This window comes from Rhinolophus sinicus, linkage group LG02 (assembly GCF_036562045.2).
Source record: "Rhinolophus sinicus isolate RSC01 linkage group LG02, ASM3656204v1, whole genome shotgun sequence".
NCBI lineage: Eukaryota > Metazoa > Chordata > Mammalia > Chiroptera > Rhinolophidae > Rhinolophus > Rhinolophus sinicus.
The window spans coordinates 10,961,755-10,986,405 of NC_133752.1; the positions used below are offsets into that span (position 1 = coordinate 10,961,755).

Below are 24,651 nucleotides of genomic sequence, written 5' to 3' on the forward strand. Positions count from 1 at the left end.
TACTTCCAGATTGGAGGAAATGGAATGGGAGTGGCAAATGATAGATGAGAACGTCAATTAATTTCATCTGCCATGCTTTATTTTTTAAGATGTAAGGTATTTGGACAAACATTGTATTACTCTGTAAATTTTTTGGAGGCCTGATATAATCAGTTCATAAATTGAAAACAGTGTTATAATTCCAAACAGTAAATTTGTTACCTTAAAGATTCACCTCTATGGAACATTATTCTCAGCAGTATAGAAAATTTGAAGTTTACTAGAATATCTCTCTGATTACCAAGGCTCTTATACATGGATATTGGAATCATTGTTTTAGTCAACTTTTATCATTTAAAAGAGTAGAAGATTATACTAATTCTGCATAAAAATCTCCAATGGGTCTCTAATGCTTATAGGATAAATTATAAATGTTCAAATAGCATGCACGGCCTTCCCTGATCTAGTCCCTGCCTATCTTCCAATCTCATTTTATATCACTCCATCATGAGTAAATTACATGCCGCTTATAAAAAACCATGAACCCATTACGTTGTTTACATATCTGAGCTTTTGCTCATGTTGTCTATCTGAAATGCCTTGTCCTATCTTTGTTTATCTGTCTAGTACCCTGTATTCCAAACTAACCCAAAACATTTTCTTTCAGATTTACCAAGCACCTAAGTAATTAACCATATTAAGCAGCAGTTTGTTCATGTGTAAATGACACAGACTTGGTATACAAGTACTGTCTAAATGATATGACAAAGACTTTTCCAATTTTATTTGTCAGACTTCATTGTTATCAGCATCACATTCTCCAAGTACGAGGTGTGATCAAACAATGTGATGAATGTTTAAATAAAAAAATTACAGTAAAAGACACACTGCCATTAATTCCCCTCAAAATACTCCCTCTCATTTCAAATGCACTTATCCATCGTTTTTGCCCCTTTCTGAAGCAGTTCTGGAAGTCCTCTTTCCTGAGTGTCTTTAGTTGTGCTGTTGCAGCTGCTTCAATGTCCTGAATCATTTTGACTTTGGGGAAGAACCAGAAGTCACACGGTGCCAGATCCAGTGAATAAGGTGGATGAGGACACACCGTAATGTTTTTATTTTATAGAAATTGCCGTACCAGAAGAGATGTGTGACACGGAGCGTTGCTATGATGGAGAATGATTTACAGCACACTTTAAAAAACACCTTCTCTCAATCGTAGCTCACACCCAACTGACTGCACTGTTACTAAGGTTTGATGCACTGTACTTTCCACTGGATCCCTGCCTTTCCACTGGATGGCACTCGGCAGCAGCATTCACCATATTTTGTGATCACAACAGAAAGACTCCATGTCATATATCACTTCTGGAAGAGCAACTTCTGTCAAATAAAAACATGGTGTGTCCTCATCCACTTTATTCACCAGATCTGGCACAGTGTGACTTCCGGCTCTTCCCCAAAGTCAAAATGACCATGAAAGGTAAAGGTTTCGAATTGATTCAGGACATCGAGGCGGCCATGACAGCACAACTAAAGACATTCACTAAAGAGGACTTCCAGAACTGCTTCAGAAAGTGACAAGAACAATGGGATTTGAAGAACAAGTGTGTTTGAAGCAAGGGGGAGTATTCTGAAGGGGATTAATGTCAATGTGTCTTTTATTGTAACCTTTTGTTCAATTTAAACATTCACCACATATTTTGATTACACCTTGTAAATGTTTACAACAGAAAAAGGAGGGAGTGATACCAGTGCACACAGAAGTGTACCAAATCCAAACCTGGCTAGGAAAGGATTCCTGGAAAAAGTGAAATCAAGTTAGAAAATAAGGTTGAAAAATATTCCAGTTGAATCAAAATTAAAAATGTATAATGTATAAGAGTGTTAATTATATTGTTTGTAATAATGTAATTATATTGTTTGTAATAATTCTTACTCAAAACAAGAATAGATAAAAAAAGCTAAGACGTATTTACATACTAGAATATTATAAAGCAATGAAAATGAATACACTGTATCTACAGGCAACCACACGAATGATTCTTACAAACATAATATTGAGTTAAAGAAGCTAGGTACAAAAATAAATGCTATATAAGTCCATTTAAACAAAGTCTCTCAAAACAGGCAAAAATAATCTATGGTGTCAAGAAGTCAGAGTACTATTCACATTTGGGGAGAATAAATTAGTGATTAAAAGGGGGTATTAAGGGATTTCTGGGGGTTCTATTTCTTGACCTGGTGGTAGTTATAAGAACAGGTTAACTTTGCTCACTGAAGTATAAGTTTATGATCTGTATACTTTTTTCTATATAGTTATACTTTTAAGAAAGTTTACAAAAAGAAGCAATGAATAGCAGTTCTTGGTAATCTGGAAGGAGAAAACAAATATGCAAAAGCCCAGAGGCACAGTGCTTGAGGATCCAATAAGGGTTCAATGAGACTGCTCCGTAAAATGCTAACTAGAATACCTATACTGAAGATTAGTGTGAGGATTAAAAGATAGAATACGTGTAAAGTGCATATCTGGCACAAGTACTAATAGGTGTTCAGTGACTGTTAGGTGCTATTATTACTATGCTACTGTTACTGTGCTACTGGTGCAGTTATTTGATGGTAGTGTCCAAGGTAGAATGACAAAGAAAGCCATGTTATGAATTTAGACTCAATCCAATGGGGAACCCATTGAATTTTTACAGAGAGTAATATGATTACATTTGAGGTAAAAAAAATTACCCAAGGAAAGAAGATGTGAAGCTTAAACAAAAAATGTCAAAAAGAGACTGTCAACAAATCCTGCAGAGTCCAGAACAGAGAAAGGAAGAATGAAAAAGAGCACTGATTTGAAAATCAGAATGATTAACGACGCTGAGTATCTTTTCATATATCTGTTGGCCATCTGAATGTCTGTTCAGGTCCTCTGCCTATTTTTTAATTGGATTGTTTGGTTTTTTTGGTGTTAAGTTGTATGAGTTCCTTATATATTTTGGATATTAACCCTTTATCAGATGTATCATTGGCGAGTATCTTCTCCGATTCAGTAGGATGCCTTTTCATTTTGTAGATGTTTGCTCTGCTGTGCAAAAACTTTTCAGTTTGATATAGTCACATTTGTTTATTTTTTATTTTGTTTCTCTTGCCCAAGGAAACAAATCCAAAAAAATATTGCTGAGAGAGATGTCAGAGAGTTTACCGCCTATGTTTTCTTCTTGGAGTTTCATGGTTTCAGGTCTTACATTTAAGTCTCTAATCCATTTTGAGTTTATTTTTGTATATGGTGTAAGAAGGTAGTCTAGTTTCATTTTTGGCATGCATCTGATCAGTTTTCCTAACACAATTTATTAAAGAGATTGCCTTCACCGCACTGTATACTGTTGTCTCCTTTGTCATAGATTAATTGACCATATAGGTGTGGGTTTATTTCTGGGCTCTCTATTCTGTTCCATTGACTTATGTGTCTGGTTTTAAATGCCAGGACCATGCTCTTTTGACTACTATGGCCTTGTAGTATAGGTTGATATCAGACAGTGAGACACCTCAAACTTGTTCTTCCATCTCAATATTGTTTTGGCAATATTTGGTCTTTCGTGGTTCCACATAAATTTAGGATGATTTGTTCTAGTTCTATTAAAAATGCCACTGGTATTTTGATAGGGATTGCACTGAATCTATAGATTGTTTTGGGTAGTATGGACATTTTAACGATGTTAATTCTTACTAATCATCAGGGAACTGTAAACTGAAACCACAATGAGATATCACTTCACACCTGTCAGAATGGCTATCATCAATAAGTAAACAAATAACAAGTGTTGGTGAGGATGCAGAGAACCCTCTTGCACTGTTGGTGGGATTGCAGATTGGTGCAGCCACTATGGAAAACAGTATGCAGGTTCCACAGAAAATTAAAAATAGAACTACCATATGACCCAACAATTCCACTTCTGGGTATCTGTCAGAAGAAATTCAAAGCACAACTCAAAAAGATATACGCACCTCTATGTTCATTGCAGCATCATTTACAATAGCCAAAAACATAGAAATAACCTAGGTGTCCAACTGATTGACAAATAAAGATATGCTATATATATATAATATATATATATTATATATATATATAAAATATATATATATATATAGGAATATTATTCAGCTACGAAAAGAATAAAATTATGTCATTTACAATGACATAGATGGATTGAGGGGGTAATGCTAAAGCGAAACAAGTCAGACAGAGAAAGACAAATACCATATGATTTCACTTACATGTGAAATCTAAAAAACAAAATGAACAAACAAAACAGAAACAAACTCATAGATAGAGAGAAAAAAACTAATAGTCGGCAGATAGGAGAAGGGGTTGGGGAAAGGGTGAAAAAGGTGAAAGGGACTAAGAAGCACAAATTACCAGGTATAAAAGTATGGTGATGTAAAGTATAGCATAGGGAATACAGTCAATAATATGATAAGAATTATGTATGGTGCCAGATGGGTACTACCAGGGTGATCACTTTGTAAGGTATATACATTTCTAATCACTATGTTGTAACCTGAAATTAATATACCGTGTTTCCCTGAAAATAAGACCTAGCCGGACCATCAGCTCTAATGCGTCTTTTGGAGCAAAAATTAATATAAGACCCGGTCTTATATTATAGTAAAATAAGTAAAATAAGACCGTGTCTTATACTAATTTTTGCTCCAAGACGCATTAGAGCTGATGGTCTGGCTAGGTCTTATTTTCAGGGAAACATGGTAATATTGTACGTCAGCTAACATTGAAAAATAAATTAAAAAAAAAGAAAATCAACATACAACAACTTTTGAGAGAATAGCTTGTAACTTTCTCAAGGTTACAGTTAATAACTGACAACTAGAACCCAAATTCACAATTTACTACAAAATTTCAACTTAATGCTTTTTATATAATTGTAACTTTAAGCACACAAATGGCAACAGGACATTCTTTCCCTGTACATTAAAATTAAAATAAAAGTACTTATTTTTTTTTAAAAAAAAGTCTACTGGAATCATCACAATTGTTATTACTATAGACAAATCTTATGCATATGTGTGTATCTAAACATATCTATGTATCTATATCTATCTGTATCTCCTAAAATTCAGATTTTCCAAGGCATAAATTTGGTGTGGATTTTAATAAACATTCAATATATATGTACCAAATTACCCTGAGTGCTGACAAATATTAAAACATTAATGTGAAACATTTTTTGTAAGTTAGTGTTATTTCAACAACAACCAAATAAAATGAATGATCTGAGGGATTTTGACACATTAGTTATATCACTGTTAATTCAGTGGCTCTAAAAGTTTAAAAACCAATGAACTACTCTTTTTCTTTTTAAACTTTATTAATTTAAGTGTGTTTTTCCAGGACCCATCAGCTCCAAGTCAAGTAGTTGTTTCAATCTAGTAGTGGAGGGCGCAGCTCACAGTGGCCCATGTGGGGATTGAACCCGCAACCTGGTTGTTAAGAGCATCACGCTCTAACCAACTGAGCCAACCGGCCACCCAATGAACTACTCTAGAGCATATGCAATAAGTCTATCAATAAGCAGTACCTTTTTTGGTTTGCTTGATGAATATAAAATGTCAGACAGATCCAAGACTTAAGCAGCAATGGTTCCTTATTGGTTTCTGAGTTATTCAAAATGGCAAAGCATAAAGAAAGGAGGGAGGGAGAAAGAGTGACAGGGAGAGAGGGAATGAAAGAGAGAGGGAGGAAGAGAAAGAGAGAAAGAAAAGAAAAAAAAAGAAAAGAGTAAGCTTCCTGGGGTTTAGAACTCAACATTTTTGGCTTATAACCATACCACCCACAACGAAAGATAGCTTATATTAAGCCTAATAGCAAGCAGTAAAATATAAACATCATATTTTTCACAACTGACATAAATCCACAACTACTGCAACAAGATGTGTAATCTGGGTTTTTCACTTTAGAATATGGAATGAATTACAGCATCCAGACAACGAACATATAAAATTTTTTGTTTTGATTGAAAATTTTAATATTAAAATTTAGGCCAGAATTTGTAATACTGTTAAAGCTGGGTCACAGGAATATGGAGATTCATGATACTTTCTTCTATTTTTGTATATATTTGAAATTTCCCATAATGATTTTTACAAATTTTGCCCAAGTTTTCAAATATTCTCCTGGGAAAGCCATTTTTGATTTCCCCAAAGAAAAGAATAATCAGGGTTTGCATAGGGTTGCCATAAAACAGAATTATAACAGTAAATTCACTGAATGACATGTGTAAAATGACATTCCTGTGAACCTTCCCATTTAAAAACAAGCTAACAAAAATGTCAGCTGAATCTCAAATGTCAGAAGGACTAATTCCTTAGGACAATATACTCGTATGTTTTAAAAATTCAATTTTGCCTTAAACCAATTTTGGTACTCTATGGTTTCTGTCACATTGCAATTTTCAGGGATGCTACAATAATTTTGCAAAAAACAGAATATATGATACTTTTATGCTTTTGTCTCTGGTGCAAAAGGAAGTCATTGTCAGGTTGAAAGTAGAGCAAATACTTCATCAGATTTTTGTTTACAGCACAGACGATGAAGGAAGAATCAGAGCAGAAGAGGGGAAACCATTAAGAATTTTTGCAGTAAAATTTTTACAGTCTAGGCAAAAAAGTAAGATTGACTGACTTAGACTGGTGTGAAAATGGAAGGAAGAGGATAGACTTAAGATATATTTGGAAGCATAATCAATAACAATTGGTGGGCTGAGTATAAGAGATGAGAAAAAGGTAAGTGAAAGATGACTTCCAGGTCTCTCACTTGTGAAACTAGATATACTGAGATGAAGAACATCAGAGGAACAGATTCGTTATTAGGTAGAGGGAAACAGTTTAGTTTTACATACTATATTTAGGATACCTGAAAGATACAAGTAAGCGGAGAGAGATCAAGTAAATCAAATATTGAGATAGGCTAGTAACTGGGAGGAGATAAAGAAAATGAAGGTCAAGGAAGTGTTTAGGTTTTGTTTAAAGATGGTATCATATGTCAAAGCTTTGGGGGGTCTAAAACCTACAGTGAGGCATGTTACATTCACTCTACTAACTTCAACATAGTGATATTTATTATAAAATTATTCACCTATGAACTAAAAAATACGACATAAAACTACTCAGTGTAATGAGGCTAAATTTTCCTGATAGTAAGGGAGAAAATTTGGGGGGCAAAAAACAGATGATAATCAAGGTCCGAAAGGACCCCCGGATCTTTGAATGTTAAGAATGCAAGAATGCAGAGGTGCCATATAATTCCTGCAGTAGAAGAGCCTTTGAATGAAAGCTCAGAATTTATATAACAACTAGAGAGGGATTCCATTTTACGACTGGTTTCCTTGGAGGTTTTGCTCTACTTACTCTAGCAATACTGGCTTTAAGGCAAGCTAGCAAACCCTAATGTGTTGGTCCTAGACACTGATAAGCCTAAGTACTGACTCTACTACCTCAGATATGAAAATATGCTGCTCTGTATCCTCTCCTGGATAATGGTCCCACAATTCAATCTGGCCTCCTAAAGAGAAGCCTGGAAATGATTTTCTATTCTTCCTCCTTTTTCTGTATGACCGTAGCTCACCAACGACTAAAATCTATTGATTATAACACCTCATATCCTTTGAATTCTTTCCCTCTCCTCCATTTCTGTGACTACTCTTATTTCAGACCCTCATAATTTCTTGGTTGGGCTATCTTGACAACCTCCTGATTGATTTGCCTGTCCTATTCTCCTATTACTCAGAGTAATCTTATGAAACCACAAATTAAACTATATCACTCCCATGCTTAAAACCCTTCAATGGTTTCCCTCTACCTACTATAAGATGCAGTACTTAACTTCCCTAGGAGTAAAGAGGGGATGATAAAAATAGTTCCTACTTATATGACTTGTGAAAATCACATGAATTCTAGTGTCAATATTTAATGCCTAATCCACAATAAACAAAAGTATCAGTAACTACGATTGTATTCTGCTTAGAAGTTTCTCCATGACTCAACTTCTACTTCTCTTTTTTCTTCTCATGTCCCACAATCATCCGATGACCATTTCTAGACCATACAAGGTCACCTGATCACTCTCCTCTTTTATACAATTTAATACTGTATATGCTTCTATTACAGCATTTATCATACTCTATAGTAAGACAGCCTTGTGTTCCCTACAAGAGTCTGCTTCATGAAGACAATCTAATGCATTAAGTCCCCTACCACAATACCTGGGCCATAAATATGTACTGAAAAAAATTATGAGGGAGAAGAGAGATGCATGAAAGGACTTCAGCAGATAGCCATGCTTCCTTCAACCATGAGAATCCCATTATTTTCAAAATAAAATAAAAAGGCAATTTTAGAATGGGTCTACAGAATGAGTGAGCAAAAAATCTCTGACAGGAGGAAAGGATCTGTGGGTTCAGACTGATGAGAAGAGTGAAGATAAATTAGTTAAGATAACTTAGTAAGATAAGTTAGGTAAGTAAACTAATGTGTACTCATGGGGGAATTCTACCCCATTTATGAGTTATACTTAAGACAGAATAGAAGTATAAAAAGGTTAGGTAATAAGACAAAAGAAAAAAATAATGATTAGACTGATGCCATAATACTAGTGGGTTAAAAAAATACAAAGTTTACTAGGGCTCTACTTTCCGATACTCTAAATGGCTCGGAATAGAGTGAAGCAATGGAGTTGCTGCAGTCAAGCTGCTAAATTACTAAAATCAAGTAGGCTGAGGCATTAGGAAAAGATTCTATTCTTGTTTTAACTGGCCTGGGAACTTAAACTTTTGAACTTTCCAGTCCTACCTCAATGCCTCAATATACATCAAACCTCCAGGTAACCCTCTGGTGACACCCTGAAGGACAAGGGGAAGAATGTTCACGTATTCAGACCACCTGACACTCATTATCCAGACCGCCTAACAACATTATTCAGACCATCAGTCATCTAGATGATCAGCAACTTGGACCAATCCAGAGGCTAAGAATGCAGGACTGAGTCTTGTCAAGAATGCACTTTTTACTATGAGAACCCTCAGCTTTTCTTTCATCTTTGGAATACTCCATTTATCGACTTGCTGCGTTTCCAGTTGCAAACCCTAAGACCCTTGAATAAATCTTTATCATTCATTTCTAGCTCAAGTATCCAGACTCTTTTTGAGTTTATTTGACAATGGGTATAGGGGAGCACAGACAAAGAAGACTTAAAATGAAACAATAAATTTTCATTAGCTATATTCCACTTCATCATTTGCCATTCTTGGGAAAAATTCAAAAGAGATGGAAAGGTGATGGCCATAATTCTTGGAACTGGAATAGAGGGTAACTTTATATTCAGACTAAAACACCGACAATCTATGCTGGGGAAAATCCTTGCCTCACTAACTCCATGCTCTCACCACCTCCATTCTCAACTGCAAGAGCAAGAAAGAAATTTGAAGATATTATTCCCTGATTAACCCATCTCAAGGGAACCCTTAACTCTGATATGTGCATTCATATGCAGAAGTCCCTTTTCTCTCTTATTCCAGGCCAGGAATAAAACATAGGGGAGGTCTAAACCCAAACTACTTTTCCCTACCACTGAAATTCAAGGTTTTGAAGTAAAACAGAAAACAGCATTACTAAAGTTTTAGACACACTATCAATCTAACCAGGAAGGTTCAGACTAGCTAATTTTTTAACCAGGACTGACCAAAAGAGCAATATAGACCTGAATATGAATTCTACCTTCATATTTCCTAGATGGGAAGTCTAGGGCAAGTCAGCCTCTCTAAGCCTCGGTTTTCTCATGTCTAAAATGAAGATAAAAACTGCACTATTTCACATGTGATTAAACACATAAAAACTTAGCATAGTGCCTGACGCATGGTAAGCACCCAGCAAATACTAGCTATCATTATTTCATAGAGCAAAATAGTGTTGAAAAATCTGTAAGACAATTTATATGTTACTGACTATGTGGTTTTAAGAGCTGAAAGCTATTAATTCAAGAGAACACAGTATTTAGACTAATGACATTGCTTTTAAATGTTTATTTTGTAACAATCTTAAATTTACAGATAATGTTTTAAATATGGTAAGAACTTTAATTTTTCCAACCATTTGAGAGTAAATGGCTTATTACATGGTGTCCCACCACCCTTGAATTCTTCAATACCTATTTTCTACAAAGGTATTCTCTTACAAATACAACCATTAAAGCAGGAAATTAACAATACATTATGCTTACTGCTCTTAGGGTGTCACTGTTCCTAGGCCCCCTTCTCCGAATAGTAGTATAGGGCATGTGTGTATACAGTTGACTCTTAAAAATAGGTTTGAGGTGTGTGGGTCTACTTGTTGTACATGGATTTTTTTTTCAATGAATGCTATAAATGTATTTTCTCCTTATGATTTTCTTAATGCTTTCTCTAGTTTACTTTACTGTAACACTATAGTATATAATATATATAACATACAAAATATGTTTTAAGTGACTGTTTATGTTATTGGTAAGGCTTCCAGTCACCAGTAGGGCTGGTTTAAGTTAAGTTTTTAGGGAGTCTAAAGTTATATATAGATTTGGGACTGTGCAAGGGGTCGGGGCTCCTAATACCCACATTGTCCAAAGTTCATGTATACACTCACAAATTACTTCTCTATCTATCTATCTATCTATCTATCTATCTATCTATCTATCTATCTATCTATCTACAGAGGGTGCCAAAAAAACATATACACATTTTAAGAAAGAAAAAAACTATTAAAATTGTAATATTCAATATATACTGATAACAAAAGATGAATACAAGTCACGTTTGACTTCTGCAATAATAAGAGGTGCTCAAAGTGGTTACCCCATCAGAGTACAGACGCTTCTGATTACGGCGATCTACTGCTTGGGGAACAGACTTGTATCCAGTTTTTTGGCACCCACAGTATAATGAAAACCAGGAGTTCACATCAGCATCTCGTTTCCGATCCAACGTTAGAGAGCATTCTCCACTTCCATATTTGTAACACTTCTCAGACAGTGAGAGATGTGGCTCCCATTATCTTTAATATTTACTTATTTGACCAGTCTCCCCGTATGTAACCGATCTCCCATGTGGCTGCCTCCCCCTCTCCACAGGGACGCTCTCCTCATGCCTCCCTCTCTGGCCCCACACTCCAAGCCTCCTCCACCTGTATAACCACCTCACCTTGGTCAGGTCCCTATTCCTCTTGCTTGGCAGTCCGCAGCCTCATCCTGCTCAAGCTCTAACATCCCATATTGAGCTGACCCTCTCCCCACCCTCAGTCTCTGACATCTTGTATTAGGATGCTTCCACACATGGACTCCCTCCTCACCCCACCCCAGCCTCAGTATACCTACACCAAGTTACCTTCCTACACAGGGATGCCTTTCTATATCCTACCCCACCCCCACCTCCAAGTAGATGTCCCCCTCATCCTCTTACCCTGTTCAGGTCTGGACACTCCTCACTGGGACCAGCCGACCCACCCCCATACCAGGCTACCCTCCTTCACAGATACTATAGTGACCCTGCTTGGGCTCCGACACCTTGTACCAGTGTGCCATCCTATGCCGACTGATCTTCACAATTCCATCAACTCATATGGGGACCCTCTTCACCCCTGCCTGGCTCTGACATCCCTTTCCTCCAGGATGACATGGCTCCCCCTCCTATGTACCCCTCCCAGTGTGGATACTTACGCTTCTTTGGTCCAACCTGATGGTTTTAGTACTGAATTGTTCAGAAAGGGAAGGGGAAGAGGACAGGAGGAACAACTGATGACATTTTAAAGAAAGAGATACCAGTGAATAAACTGCACAAGCAGCCATAATCAGAGCTAATTAAAAGGATAATCTATTTGTCAAAATATCTGTTTTTCCCACTTAAAGAAACAGTGCTCTATTTTTTTATGCTAATTCCTTCTAAATTTAAAAAGTCAACTGAAAATTGGTAAAGAAGGAAATCTTGTCTTTCTTTTCTAGCCAAACATGCATTTTATTTAAGTATTTTACATAGGCATCTTGAAAATCTAATTCATTAAAAAAAACACACTAATTTCATTTTAAGAGTTTAAGAAATAGGGTGGTTTCAAACACTAGAATTACAAATATCCAGAAAATACAAATTTGAGTTGTTTTCAGTATAATAGTCCTGCTTCCAGTACACTTATCCCCAGATATAACTCCATAAAAATTAGTCTTGACTGTTAGAGTAACACCTTTTCCTTGCTTCTTGCTTCTATGAGGAAGCATGCTTCATAAACACAATCTCAGCCTCTCTTTAGCCGTGGGGAAGTAAAGTGACTGATCTGATTGGTGATTTGGGGAAGAATAACTGAGTCGACAGAGCTCAGTTCTGTTCCTTTTCCCCCTTGGTAGTGAGCTGCTGGGAGAACATACCTGCAGAGCTCACACCGTGCTCTGCTTCACTAGTATGCCTAAGACTGGGTGGGTAAGTTGGCCCACGCCAGACCACCTCACTTTCCCACCAAGATATTCCTCTAACCTCGCCTGTATCAGGAACAGAAGTGACATTTTGGCTCCCGTCTTTTTCCTTATTTTATTTTTCAAGTTGTTCAGAGTCCAATTAGAAAAGAAGGGCACCATCTGAGAGTACTTCAGCAATCCAATATCTTAATTAATATAGTGAAGTGGAGATTGCTCTTTTTCCCAATTTTGACTTAAAAGAGCTGCTTCAATTTGAGCTTCTTAAAAATTATTACAAACAAAAACCCCCTCAAACCTGAACCAACAGCAGATGTTCAAAGCAGACTTATCTGATCATGCTTATTAGCCATTAAAAAAAAAAAAAAAAAACTTCAAAGGCTCATAATTTTCTCCTTATAGAGGCTATAATTTATACTTCCAGTCCTATTTCCTATTCCCATCCTATATTCCAATAATACTAAATTGCTGAATATTTTCAGACTATATTATCATTTAAACTTTGATACCTTTGATTATTCTAACCCCTTGCCTGTTCTCTCCAACCTACTCTCCTGCTGGATCATTTAATTAACTTAAGTATCAGCAAACTATGGCCTGTAGGCCAAATCCACCTATTTTTATAAATAACTTTTTTATTGGAACACAGCCATGCTCATTCATTTATATAATGCTTTTGTGCTACAACAGCAGAGTCGAGTAGTTGTAATAGAGACCATATGGCCTGCAAAGCCTAAAATATTTACTACCTAGCCCTTTACAAAAAGTTTGCCAACCCCTACTTTCACTCAGTTTTTTTTTGAAGCCCAGTAATTTCAGATCTCCTCTGCCTTTCCATTATATTATACCAACTGTAATATTTAACATACCTGATAATTGTGAGCTTTTTAAAAGCAAAGTCTAAACACTACTTCTAATGTAGACAATTTTTTTTTTTACCCAACCCACAGTTCCCACCTTGCCCAACACTTCTCACATTCTTGGGGGGAAGTATTTTGGAAGAAACTTCTGCCCTTTTCTCTACCCCTTATTCAGTCCTCCCAAAGGAAAGAATGACTAATACTGGCAACATACTGATAATTGCTCCTAGTGAGATGGATTAATGTTTTAAAGGTCATTTTTCATGCATGGCCAAGCCTCCAGCTCACTCTGCCTAGATGGTCATACTACCAATAAGCAAATCACATGGTAAACTCACTGGGGTAGAGCTTCCCCGTATTTTACAAGAGACCCCACAGATCCAGCTGCTCTGCGTTTGATGGATTCAATTCAGGGGGATAGGGAGTAAAGATGTCCCGTGTCTAATTTTGGCCTCAGTTCCAAGTGAAGCTCTTCAATAATCTTACCATCTAAAAAGCTAATGTTTTTAAACCAAGCACATAGATACTGTGAACAGATTGGTGGTTGCCAGAGGCAGGGGATGGTGGGCAGGAGAAATGCGTGAAAGGGGTCAGAAGATACAAATGTTCAGTTATAAAACAAATTAAGTCATGCGGATGTAATGTACAGCATAGTGACTATAGTTAATAATACTGTATTGCATATTTAAAAGTTGCTAAGAGAATAATTCTTTAAGTCCTCATCAGAGGGAAAAAAGTCAACTATCACACACTAGGATTCAAAATATTTGATGACCGACAACAATAAATTAATTGCAAAAAAATCATTCCTTTAAAATGTGCAACATACTAATGCCACACATACCATATCTTAGTGATAAACTTAATTAGGAAATATTCTTTGAAGGAAAAAAAGAGATAAATTTAGAATTCACATTCAGTGATTCAAACCAAGCCCATCCAATTTATCTGACTCAGTATTTTGTTGCTATCAAATCTCAGCTTAATTAAATAGCATATAAAATAATCATGAGTATTATTGATTCAAAAATGTATTCCCCATATTACTTAGTATTGTAAATGATACCTGCCACCTAAAATAACAAACATCCCTAGCCCCACATCCTTTCAATTACTGCTCCATTTATTCATTCTTCCTCAAAATGTAGCTTCTCAAATGAGTAGTCTACTATAAATGTTATCTCCACTTATACACACCTTAGTTATTTTCTAACCTATCACGATATGGTTTCCATTCCTACTGCTCTGCTGAAATTTATCTAGTCAGTCACCTAGAACCTCCATGTTGCCAAAAACAATGTACACTTCCCTGTTTCATGGTACCTGACATCTCATTAATATAAAACAGTCCCATTTATTGTAAGATGCTTGTCTCTTCTTAGATTTGGTGATACTACTCTCTTCTGGTTTTCTACTTAGCCAATGGCCTTATTTTTCAGTATAAAAGTTCAGTGGCCTTACTTTAAGACTGCTCTTCCTCTACCCAAAGAATGTTAAGATTCCTTAAGGCATGATACAGAGTACTCTACTCTCATTATACTAACCCTTACTCCTAGGTGATCTCATGCACTTCCATGGATTGAAACATCATCTTTATGCTGGTAATTCCCTAATTTATATCTCAGCCCAGAAACCAGTACTATATAAGTATTATAGCACCTTTCATAAAAACAAAAAAAAAGTGAACATTTGAGGACAGATATTGATCTGGATTCACAGATTTGCATGTGTGAAAGGTGAAATGACTTGTGCCTAAGGTTACAATGATGGAGGCTAAGAAACTGTTCTTTCAGTTCTTCATCCTTCCTACCATTTGCGAAGACTTAGTCCCTTGTCCCTAAATGGTTTACTATTTAAATATGAAGACTACTTGACAAAGTTACTTACACATACCTGTGAGAAAAGAATCGCCCAATTTGAATTAATGGAGAAAAGTCTCAAACTTGATTTTTTATTTTTAACTTTGTTTTATTTAAGTGTGTTTTTCCAGGACCCATCAGCTCCAAGTCAAGCAGTTGTTTCAACCTAGTTGTGGAGAGTGCAGTTCACATTGGCCTATGTGGGGATCGAACCAGCAACCCTGGTGTGACGAGCATCGTGCTCTAACCACCTGAGCTAACTGGCTGTCCCTCAAACTTGATTTTCAATAAATACTTAAGACTCTAAGTTGCTAGTGAATTATAAAAATGGCAGAGGATGTAGGATAGAAGATATGACTAAAAAGATACTCAAGAATTTCAGGCAATGTAGACAAGAGAAGTAAAAGCAGATGAAAGTCTGCTTCCAAAGAAGAAACCAGACAAACAAATAGGGAAGAAGCAGTCTGGTAGACTCTGATCAACTAACTGAACATGGTTAGGAGCTTTTACTTGATGAGAAAGGACAAATGGGAGATACTACTGCTTTGTAAACTACAAAATCAAGGCTGCCATTTCAAACAATGATTTAATGTCGGTTGTAAGTTAGGCTGAAAGATGGTAAAACCAGCAATGCAGATACTGATATAAATCAGAATCTTATCTAAATCTGCCCAAGTGCTTCCTCTATGAGAAAAACTGAATCCATGAGGTATTTTAACGAAAGTAATAATAACCTGGCAATACATTAGGAAAGGAAAAAAAAAGAAGCAAATGTAAGTAAGCAGGATAGGGTTGCTGCCAATTACGGAAAACTCGATGAAAGGAGAGGAGATATAGAAAAGTGATTCCTATTGTAAGTTTTATTTTCTAGAAAACACAACAATTCTCAAAACAAAATTTTTATTTAGCTTTAATTAAGAAGTAAATGCCACTTTTCAAATACAAATATGGGATTACTTTGTTATCTTAATTAGTTTCCTAGTGGGTGCAGTAGGTCGGTCAGGGTCTATTCACATTCTCTTATGTACATTCTGTGCTGAAAAAACTTTTGAAAGAATTACTTAATGACAGATTCAGCCCTAAGTATGCATTCTAATAAAGTTAAATGGGTGCCCAGAATGTTGAACTTATGAACTTGGTGCTCTAACCAACTGTTATCTATCACCCATGAATGTTGGCCATATGTATACCAAAAAGAATGAATATTATCCCCAAAAAATTTTAAAAAGACAGGAACGCCACACAAAAAAATGTAGGATATTATAATTGAAAGACTGAATTTACTAATAAGAAAGAAAAAATTATATATCCAAAGATCTACATGCCTATGTTGTTCCTCCCAGGATGGAACAGCAGTAGAAGAACCAGGGTTGATAGTCAGGTATGTCAGGGGAACACGGAGGACACAACAGCAACTTGTAAGGGGACACAGCCAAGCAGGGAGTGGTGCACACATGGAGGCACCACAGACATGAAGAGACAGCACCAAGCAGAAAGGAAACTACACCATGCTCAGATCAGCCTGCAGCCTGAAAATCTGCAACACCAAACACCTGCAAACCCAAAATTCACACACTGCTATGTCCTAAGGGTGGCAGAATACACTTCCAAGTATAGAATAACCCAGGAGTACACAGAATTTCTAATTTTACAAGCAAAATTCATTACTATACCGATTTCACAGAGAAATTTGGATATGTCTTAACCACCCAACTACTCATGATCACAGATTCCACTCGTCTAATGTATGTTCTTAGGTAGTGCCATAATTTGCATGTTTTTAAGTGGATAGAAAAAATTGCTAGCGCTTGAAAAAATAGTTGTACAGATGAGGTTTCTGGGTAGTTGACCCACCCATACCAGTCTTCATCAAATCCAGATTTCTAAGTTAATCTACTCTTCTGAGATGTACATGGCAATAGTGAAAAGTTAGTGGAAAGTCAAAAGAGCAGGAGGCAAGAAGCAGCCAGAAAGAAGTGTCAAGTTGATGATCTAGAATTTTATTTATCTGGGCAATCCCATCTTAAAGTGTTATATAGCTCTATGAGGTGCTCCCATAACTTCTTCAGAGGTTAAAAACAAAGAGAATATCCTCTGACATTGATGCTGCTGATTATAAACGGGGCAGATAGTTTGGAAGAAAGTCCACTCTGTAAACTGTCGAGTGCAGAGTTCTAAGACAGTGATGTGGCAGGATGAGTAAAACAGAGTAGCTATCACCAAAGTAGTTTCAAGACGATTTAGTATGATAGATTTTTAAAGTGAATTTAAACCAATTTCTTGTACTTAGTTACTACAAAGGCAAAAGAGTCCGTAGAATGTAGAAGAGCACCAAATGTCTTTTGATCTCCACAAACACAACAAGACAGGATTAGGGTAAGTGATATACTGTGATTCTAAAATTCTATGACTCTGACTCTAGAATACCCTAGAATACAGATCATTCAAGCCCTTACTATCTTTTCCTCTGTCACACCTCATAATCTTCTTATTGCTCATCAGCATACCCACCAGAAAGAATCTATTGGCAAAACTGTAAAGCTCAAAGCTGCTAATAACCCGTGTAAATCAATAATAATAGCAGCTAATATTTATGAGAAGCTTTCTATGTGGCAGACACATAGGTGTGATCAAAAAATATGATGAATGTGTAAATAAAAAAAATGTATTACAGCAAAAGACACATTGCCATTAATCCCCCTCAAAATACCCCCCCTCACTTCAAACACACTTATTCCATTGTTCTTGCCACTTTCTGAAGCAGTTCTGGAAGTCCTCTTTCTTGAGTGCCTTCAGTTGCACTGTCGTGGCTGCCATGATGTCCTGAAATGATTCAAAACGGTTACCTTTCATGGTCATTTTGACTTTGAGGAAGAGCCAGAAGTCACATGGTGCCGGATCCGGTAAATAAGGTGGATGAGGACACACTGCGATGTTTTTATTTCACAGAAACTGCCATACCAGAAGTGATGTGTGACAAGACATGGAACACTGTCACAATGGAGAATAAAACCGTTGCCCATTTCTCAGGCTGTTTTCTATGCCCATCATTTCTTAAACGCTTGTAATGACACTCAGGAAAGAGGACTTCCAGAACTGATTCAGAAAGTGGCAAGAATGATGGGATAAGTGTGCTCAAAGCGAGGGGGAGTATTTTGAGGGGGAACAAATGGCAATGTATCTTTTAGTGTAATGATTTTTTTTAAATTTAAGCATTCACCATATTTTCTGATCACACCATGCATTAACATACATCAACACAATTAATTCCCAAACAACCTCACTATCTCCAATTTACAGATAAAAAACTGAAGTACAGACAGATTAAGTAACTTATCCACACTTTAAGTGGTAATTCAAGGATGCAAACACAGGGAGTCTAGCTCCAAAGCCTATATTTAATGCGCTGCATTATATTATTCAAAGAAAAGATTTGGCGAAAGATAAATTAAACTATAGGTTTGATTATTAGCAACAAATTTGAAATAAGCGTATGGTAATGTGGCTACTAAGCACCTGAAATGTGGCTTTTCCAATCAGGTATGTGTAAAACACCTGATTTCAAGGACTCACTATTAAAAAAAGAATGTGAACTAATTCAGTAATAATTTTATATTAATGCTAAAATATTTGAATATATTGGACTAAATAAAATATGCTTGTTAAATGTGGTTACTAGGAAAATTTAAAATTATGTACTGGGCTCCCTTTATATTTCTACTGAACAACACTGGTATGTAGGAAAGACTCTGGAGTTTACGGAATGATTCTAGTCAAACCTTCACCATTTTATTTTTCTGTATCAGAAATATAAGGTTTAAAAGTCCTGACACTTAGTCTTCAGATTTTGGTATCTAAATGTATTTTCCACTAAAAATAAAAAGGATCCCTTGGAGAAATGGCTGATGTCAGGACTGGGACAGATAAAATAAAAGATGAACCTAGAGTATATTGTTTTGGCAGAAAGGAAGTGCTCAAAAAATCAGTGTATTGGGAAGGGTTGAGGAGAGACATGATTTGTCAAAAAACATTGGAACCAGCTTGATGAGGCTCCAGTTGGCCAAACCTGGAACAATTCAGGAATAAAAACAATGATGGTAATGGATTTAACCATTGAATATATAAGAATCCACGAGTTCATACTGATAAAAATAACTGAATAAATAAATAATGAAGGAGGTGGGAAAGACTGCTTTATGACCGAATATCAACTACTACTAATTACAGAAGGAATGATGAAACTAGAAAATCATGAATAGATGTTAAAACTTGTGGGTGAAATTTTGATGAGATTATGTAAATATCCTGTTCCTCAGAGTATTTTCCCCAAAATTACATATTAATTATAAAAGGAGAAATAGTAACTTTCAGGGAGAAATATAGCGAATATAGCTTCAACCAAATTTTTAAAGCTAACATGACCATTCATATTCTAAGAAGGACAGAACATCTCTTCAGAGATATTACTGGCAAAAATGCATAAATAATTTAATTATAAGAAAACAGACAAATTCAAATTGGGAGACGTTCTACAAAATAACTCTCCTGTACTTTTCAAAAATGTCAAGGTCAAGAAATACAAAAATGGCTGAGGCAGTGTTCCAGAATAAAGAGAGTAAAGAGATATGAAGACCAAATGCAATGCATAATCCCCGAATGGGGGTGGGGTGGGGGTGGGAGTTAAAGATAAAATAGATAAATACATAAAATTTGAATATGATTTATGATTTAGATAATAGTATTATGTCAATGTTAAGTCTCCTGGTTTTAATAACTACTCTGTGGTTAGGTAAGACAATGTCTTTGATTTTAGGAAATACACACTGAAGAATTTAGGGGTAAAGAAGTATGATTATCTCCAAGTTACCTTCAAATGGTTTAGGAAAACATAGCTAGATAGATTGATACATAGATATTGATGTATATAAGGCAAGCACAATAAAGCAAATGCAGCAAAATGATACAAATGGTGAATGTGGGTAGGGGTAAATAGGAAGGAGTTCCTTGTACTATTCTTCCAACTTTTCTTGTAAGTTTGAAATTTTATCAAATTTAAAAGTTAATAAACAATAAACTGTCTATCTCCTAGATCAAATATCCTAATAAACCATACAAGTTCTGATAATATTTAAAAAAAATATACAAATGCATTTATTTTCTCTTGGTGTTTACTAAGTATATTATATATTCCATAAGATCCAGGGCTGTATCTGTTATACCTCAATATTATACTGAGCACCAGGATACAATTTACTATATGAAATAAGCACTAAAACATTTGTTAGAGGAGCATACTCAAAATTTTAGTACAGTATTTGATGTTTACAGAAAAATAATGAAATTATAAAAAGCACCACATTGTAAATAGAGCTATTAATTGGGTCATAGAGCTTATAGGACAACTCTCAATTAATTGAAAAAAAGAAATAAATCAGAGTAGTCATAAATCTAACCTAAGAAGATGAGTTCCATAAATAAAAGTAAACATCATTTTCCTTACCAAGAGTTAAACACCTTAGCTAACTACAAGCAGTCATACAACTAAAATGAACTTTTCCCCCATGTAATTAGACTATTACATATAAGTTATAAAAAAAGAATCAGATTACTTTAAAGACTTACGCTAAGAACTCAGATTTAAAGTTCACTACTGACTCTATACTAAAATGCTGTACAACCCTGAGACACTGCTTATAATTTCCATATCTCATTTAAAAATTACACTTTAGGATCATTTTCTTCCCCAAAGGCAGAAAGGATAATATTTTGTAAAAGTGATTTCAAGCTATAAGAGCACTGACTATTCAATACAGTAATGTATATACACTTATATATTCACACACCCACATGCAAAGGAAAAGAGAATACGGCTGTTTTTGTAAATACGTTTACAAAGGAAAGTATTGAATAGCAAAAGGTAACTTAAGGAAGTACACAAACTATATTTAATCCCAATTCACACTATGAGTAGGTGTTCACATATAGGATACTGAAAAAACCCAATCAACAAGTGTATATCCTGTTTAAAAGTTGTATTGTTTATTTAAAAATAACAATGGCAAAAACAAAGTATGCAATGGGTCTTATAAGGTCAACTGATTAGGACTGGGACTGTGGGAAATCATTCTAACTATATTGGCTCTAAATACAGTTAGAGCCAATATAGGAAAAAAATTTCCTTTCAAATACAGTACAATAATATATAACATTAAAAATGTAATATAGAGATTGCATATTAGACATACAGCATTAATTCTATTTTCAATGTCTCCCAATCCTACTTCAGATGTAACTAGGTAAGGCAAAAAGATACCTTTTTTCCCATCAAATCCAATTAATTTTGTTTAATAACAATTTGACTATTTTTCAAAACCACATACATTTTTGAGATACAGGGCCGTACTTAATGTATCTACATATGCAAGAAGATAAGGGGGTGGGGAACCCAAAGTATTTAAAAAAAACACATAAAAATTGACCAAAGACATCGTGAAATCACTGTGCGCCTCGGGAAAACTTAACACAATGATATCGCAAGCCAGTGTTACAGTGCTGTTGTCCTGCCTGATTCGAACTCAACGAACTCAACAATTTCTAAACAGGTTGTCAGTGGAAGAGATCTTTATATAAGCAATTATAAAAACGGGTCCATTTTGTATTCAGGAAGCACTAATAACACTTCGCTTAAATTTTTTTATGTAAGGAACACCATGCGGTTTTTCTACATTTTTTTAAAAGAATTAAAATCATTGACGAATATTTGACTAAAGCTATTTCCCATGTTTTCTTAGATAAGACCAAAACATATTTTATAAGAGTAAAACAGTAAATTGTTTAAACATAACTTAAATGCCCCTAATCGGAGCAACCTTCCTTCTCGTACGTTTTCCTATATCCATCGTATTCGGCAATGCACAATTCTGAGTTGAAGTTTTACTAGTTTATCCTACTACGATCTCCTTTTCACTAGTGAAAAACAAGAAGGATCCTCAGGCACTTACCCAACAAATCTGAGGGAGGTGGGGGAAAGGGGGCGCGAGGTGGCGCCAAGAACAGATGGAAACAAGGTAAGAGAGTTGTTTTCTTAAGGCACTAAGGTTAGTGCCTCAACTCCCTAATGCCAAGATTTAATCGCCAGTCGATCAAGCTGCTGCCACTATCCACTCCTTAGACAATGCAACCTTCCTTTCCACCTCTTCCCTTACTCTCCTGCCCAGAACCCCCTTCCAATACAAACACGCACAACACACCCCATCCCATAACCGGCGTTGTCCCCTCTGTGCCCACTAAACTAACCTGCTGGGTAACAGCTCCACGCATCCGTTCCACTCAGACAAAAAAGCGACGGCGGCAAGGTGAAGAAATCACACCACCTCCCGCCACCCCAAGCAACCCGCAGAATGACAGCCCCGAGCTCAGAAGTTTGAAGCAAAAACGACTCCCACCGCACCAACCGGGAAGACGGAATTGCAGGAGAACGGGTCTGGGAGGTGGGGAGGGCGATGTGCAGAGACCGGTCCATCACATGACAGTAAAAGAGGACCAGAGTCGTCGGGGCATCCGCGAGAAGGGGGGAAAGGGTGCCATCGCCATGGCAACAGCCCCCCCACCCCTCTGTCCAGACTTCCAAAGAGGGAGGAAGAACTTCAAATCCCAACCGTCAGTGCTCGAGCGGCTCCTTCTTAAAGGGGTACACACAGCGCCGCCGCCGCCAAGCGCGAGAGGGCAGAGTTGGGCGCCCCCGCCCCTCGGGCGACGCCCCCGCCGCCCTTAGCCCCCCATCAGTCCACCCGTGGCCCCAGCTCCGCGAGCGCCCGAGGGGTCGCCCGGGTCCCTGTCCCCGGGAACTCGGCTCCGTCGGCCTGCCCGGCCCCCGGCGGCGAGAAGGGGGTGTGTGTGCGCCCGGCGGGGGCGCGGACCAGCCCGCCTTACTCCCGCCGGCCCTGCCCGCCGGCTCCCCTCCGCCCGGGCGCCGACCAGCTGGCCCGCTTCCTTCCTCCTGACAGGGTGGACGGCGGGCGGCAAGGGGTGCCGAGGAGTTTCAGGGACAGCGCGAACCAGCGGTTTCCTTGGGGGCTCGGTGAGCGGGTCCGAACTAACAGTTTCTGCGGAGCCCAACAGCTGAGAAGGAGAAGGGGAAGCAGCGCGGATCGCGCCGGGCGAGGAGTCCCCAGACAAAAGGCGAGCGCCGGGGCCGCCGCGCCGCCGCCGCTCCCATCTCGCTCCCCCATTGAACTGACCCGAACGGGAGATTCAACTAAACCCCTCAGCTACAAACTCCTCGGGCTGCGGCAGCCGTCGCCGCGCGGAACCGGGGCCCCGGCCCGTGTCTCTCTTACCTACACAGTGCATGAGGCGGTGGCGCCAAGAGTCGAGTTCCCGCCGGAATCCTCTCCTCTCCGCCGCGCACCGAGGGCTCCGGCACTGAGCGGCGGCGGCGGCAGCGGCAGCAGCGGCGGCGGCAGCGGCCATTCTCTCTCTTCCCTTGTCCATCTGCGTCCCGCGTCACGCGCCCTCATTTACATACGAGCGGCGCAGGCACGAGGCAGGGGCGCGAGCCCTCGGCGCGAGCCCCGGAGCGCGCGCCCCCCGGAGGGGGGTTGATTGACACGTGTCACTACCTTCCCTCTGCCCTTCCCTCCCCCTCCCACCGCTCCCTCAGGGAGAGGCGGGGAGGGAGCGAGAGAAGAAGGAAGCAACCTGCCGCTTCCGCTGACCCCGCCTCCCCATCCACTCCCCACTCCCTCCTCCCTCCGGAGTTTACTCCAGCGAGCCATACTGCTCCCGCCGCCCGCGAAAACCCTGAGCGGGAGCTACAGGCTCGCAGCCCGGCCAGGAACCGGCGGGCTACGGAGCGGACTATCAACTCCACCCTTCTGCCTTCGCGACGCAATTCGAACCGCACCGAGACTTCACTTCCCAGGCTCCATTGCGCCGTAGCCCCAGAACGGAGCTTGCTGCCGCGGCGCCATGCATGCCGGTCCTTGTAGTCCAGCCGGGATGGGCACCCTTCAGTACACCTCCCACACTTGGGCATGCATACCCGCCTTGGACGGGTATACGCTGCACTCCTTGTGGACTTGGCCTCCAAAGCCCTGCGCGCAGGACTGTGCGCTGCCCGCTTTGCCCGGTCTGACCCAGCCTCCTTAGCTTCCTTAGGTTCCGCGGTAGAAGGGCGGTGAAAACCGCCAGTTGTCCGCTCCTTGAGGGTTCAGGCTGCACTTTGTGCTTTCAGTGCTGGAAACTCTTTGGGATCACTGTCATCCTACTACTGCAGGGAAAGAGCAAGCTGGTCATTCGGCCGAATCCCCCCAAAACTGCCAAATATCCAGAGAGAGAGAGATTCCCTCAGTGACATCGGTTTCCAGGGCGAAGAGACCTTGGAAAGCGAGACTATTTGTAAGGATTAGGGAAAAGATGAGGGGCTTTTTACCGAAAATTATTTACGGGGCATTGGGTGTGA

General features: G+C 38.4%; 1 protein-coding gene across 11 annotated transcripts in view; it reads right to left on the reverse strand.

The window, feature by feature from the left end:
- Positions 1 to 24,295, reverse strand: part of LCORL (ligand dependent nuclear receptor corepressor like) — a 122,893-nt gene extending 98,598 nt beyond the window's left edge. For 2 of the 11 annotated variants that reach the window (XM_019744434.2, XM_074321693.1), the window contains exon 1: positions 22,643 to 22,874. Coding sequence is in view for 5 of the 11 variants with exons in the window: in XM_019744436.2 (XP_019599995.1) it covers positions 23,528 to 23,681 (154 nt within the window). In the remaining 6 variants the exon portion in view is untranslated. The other 9 variants (XM_019744433.2, XM_074321691.1, XM_019744436.2 and 6 more) reach the window with 8 other exon arrangements.
- Positions 24,296 to 24,651: the final 356 nt, after the last annotated feature.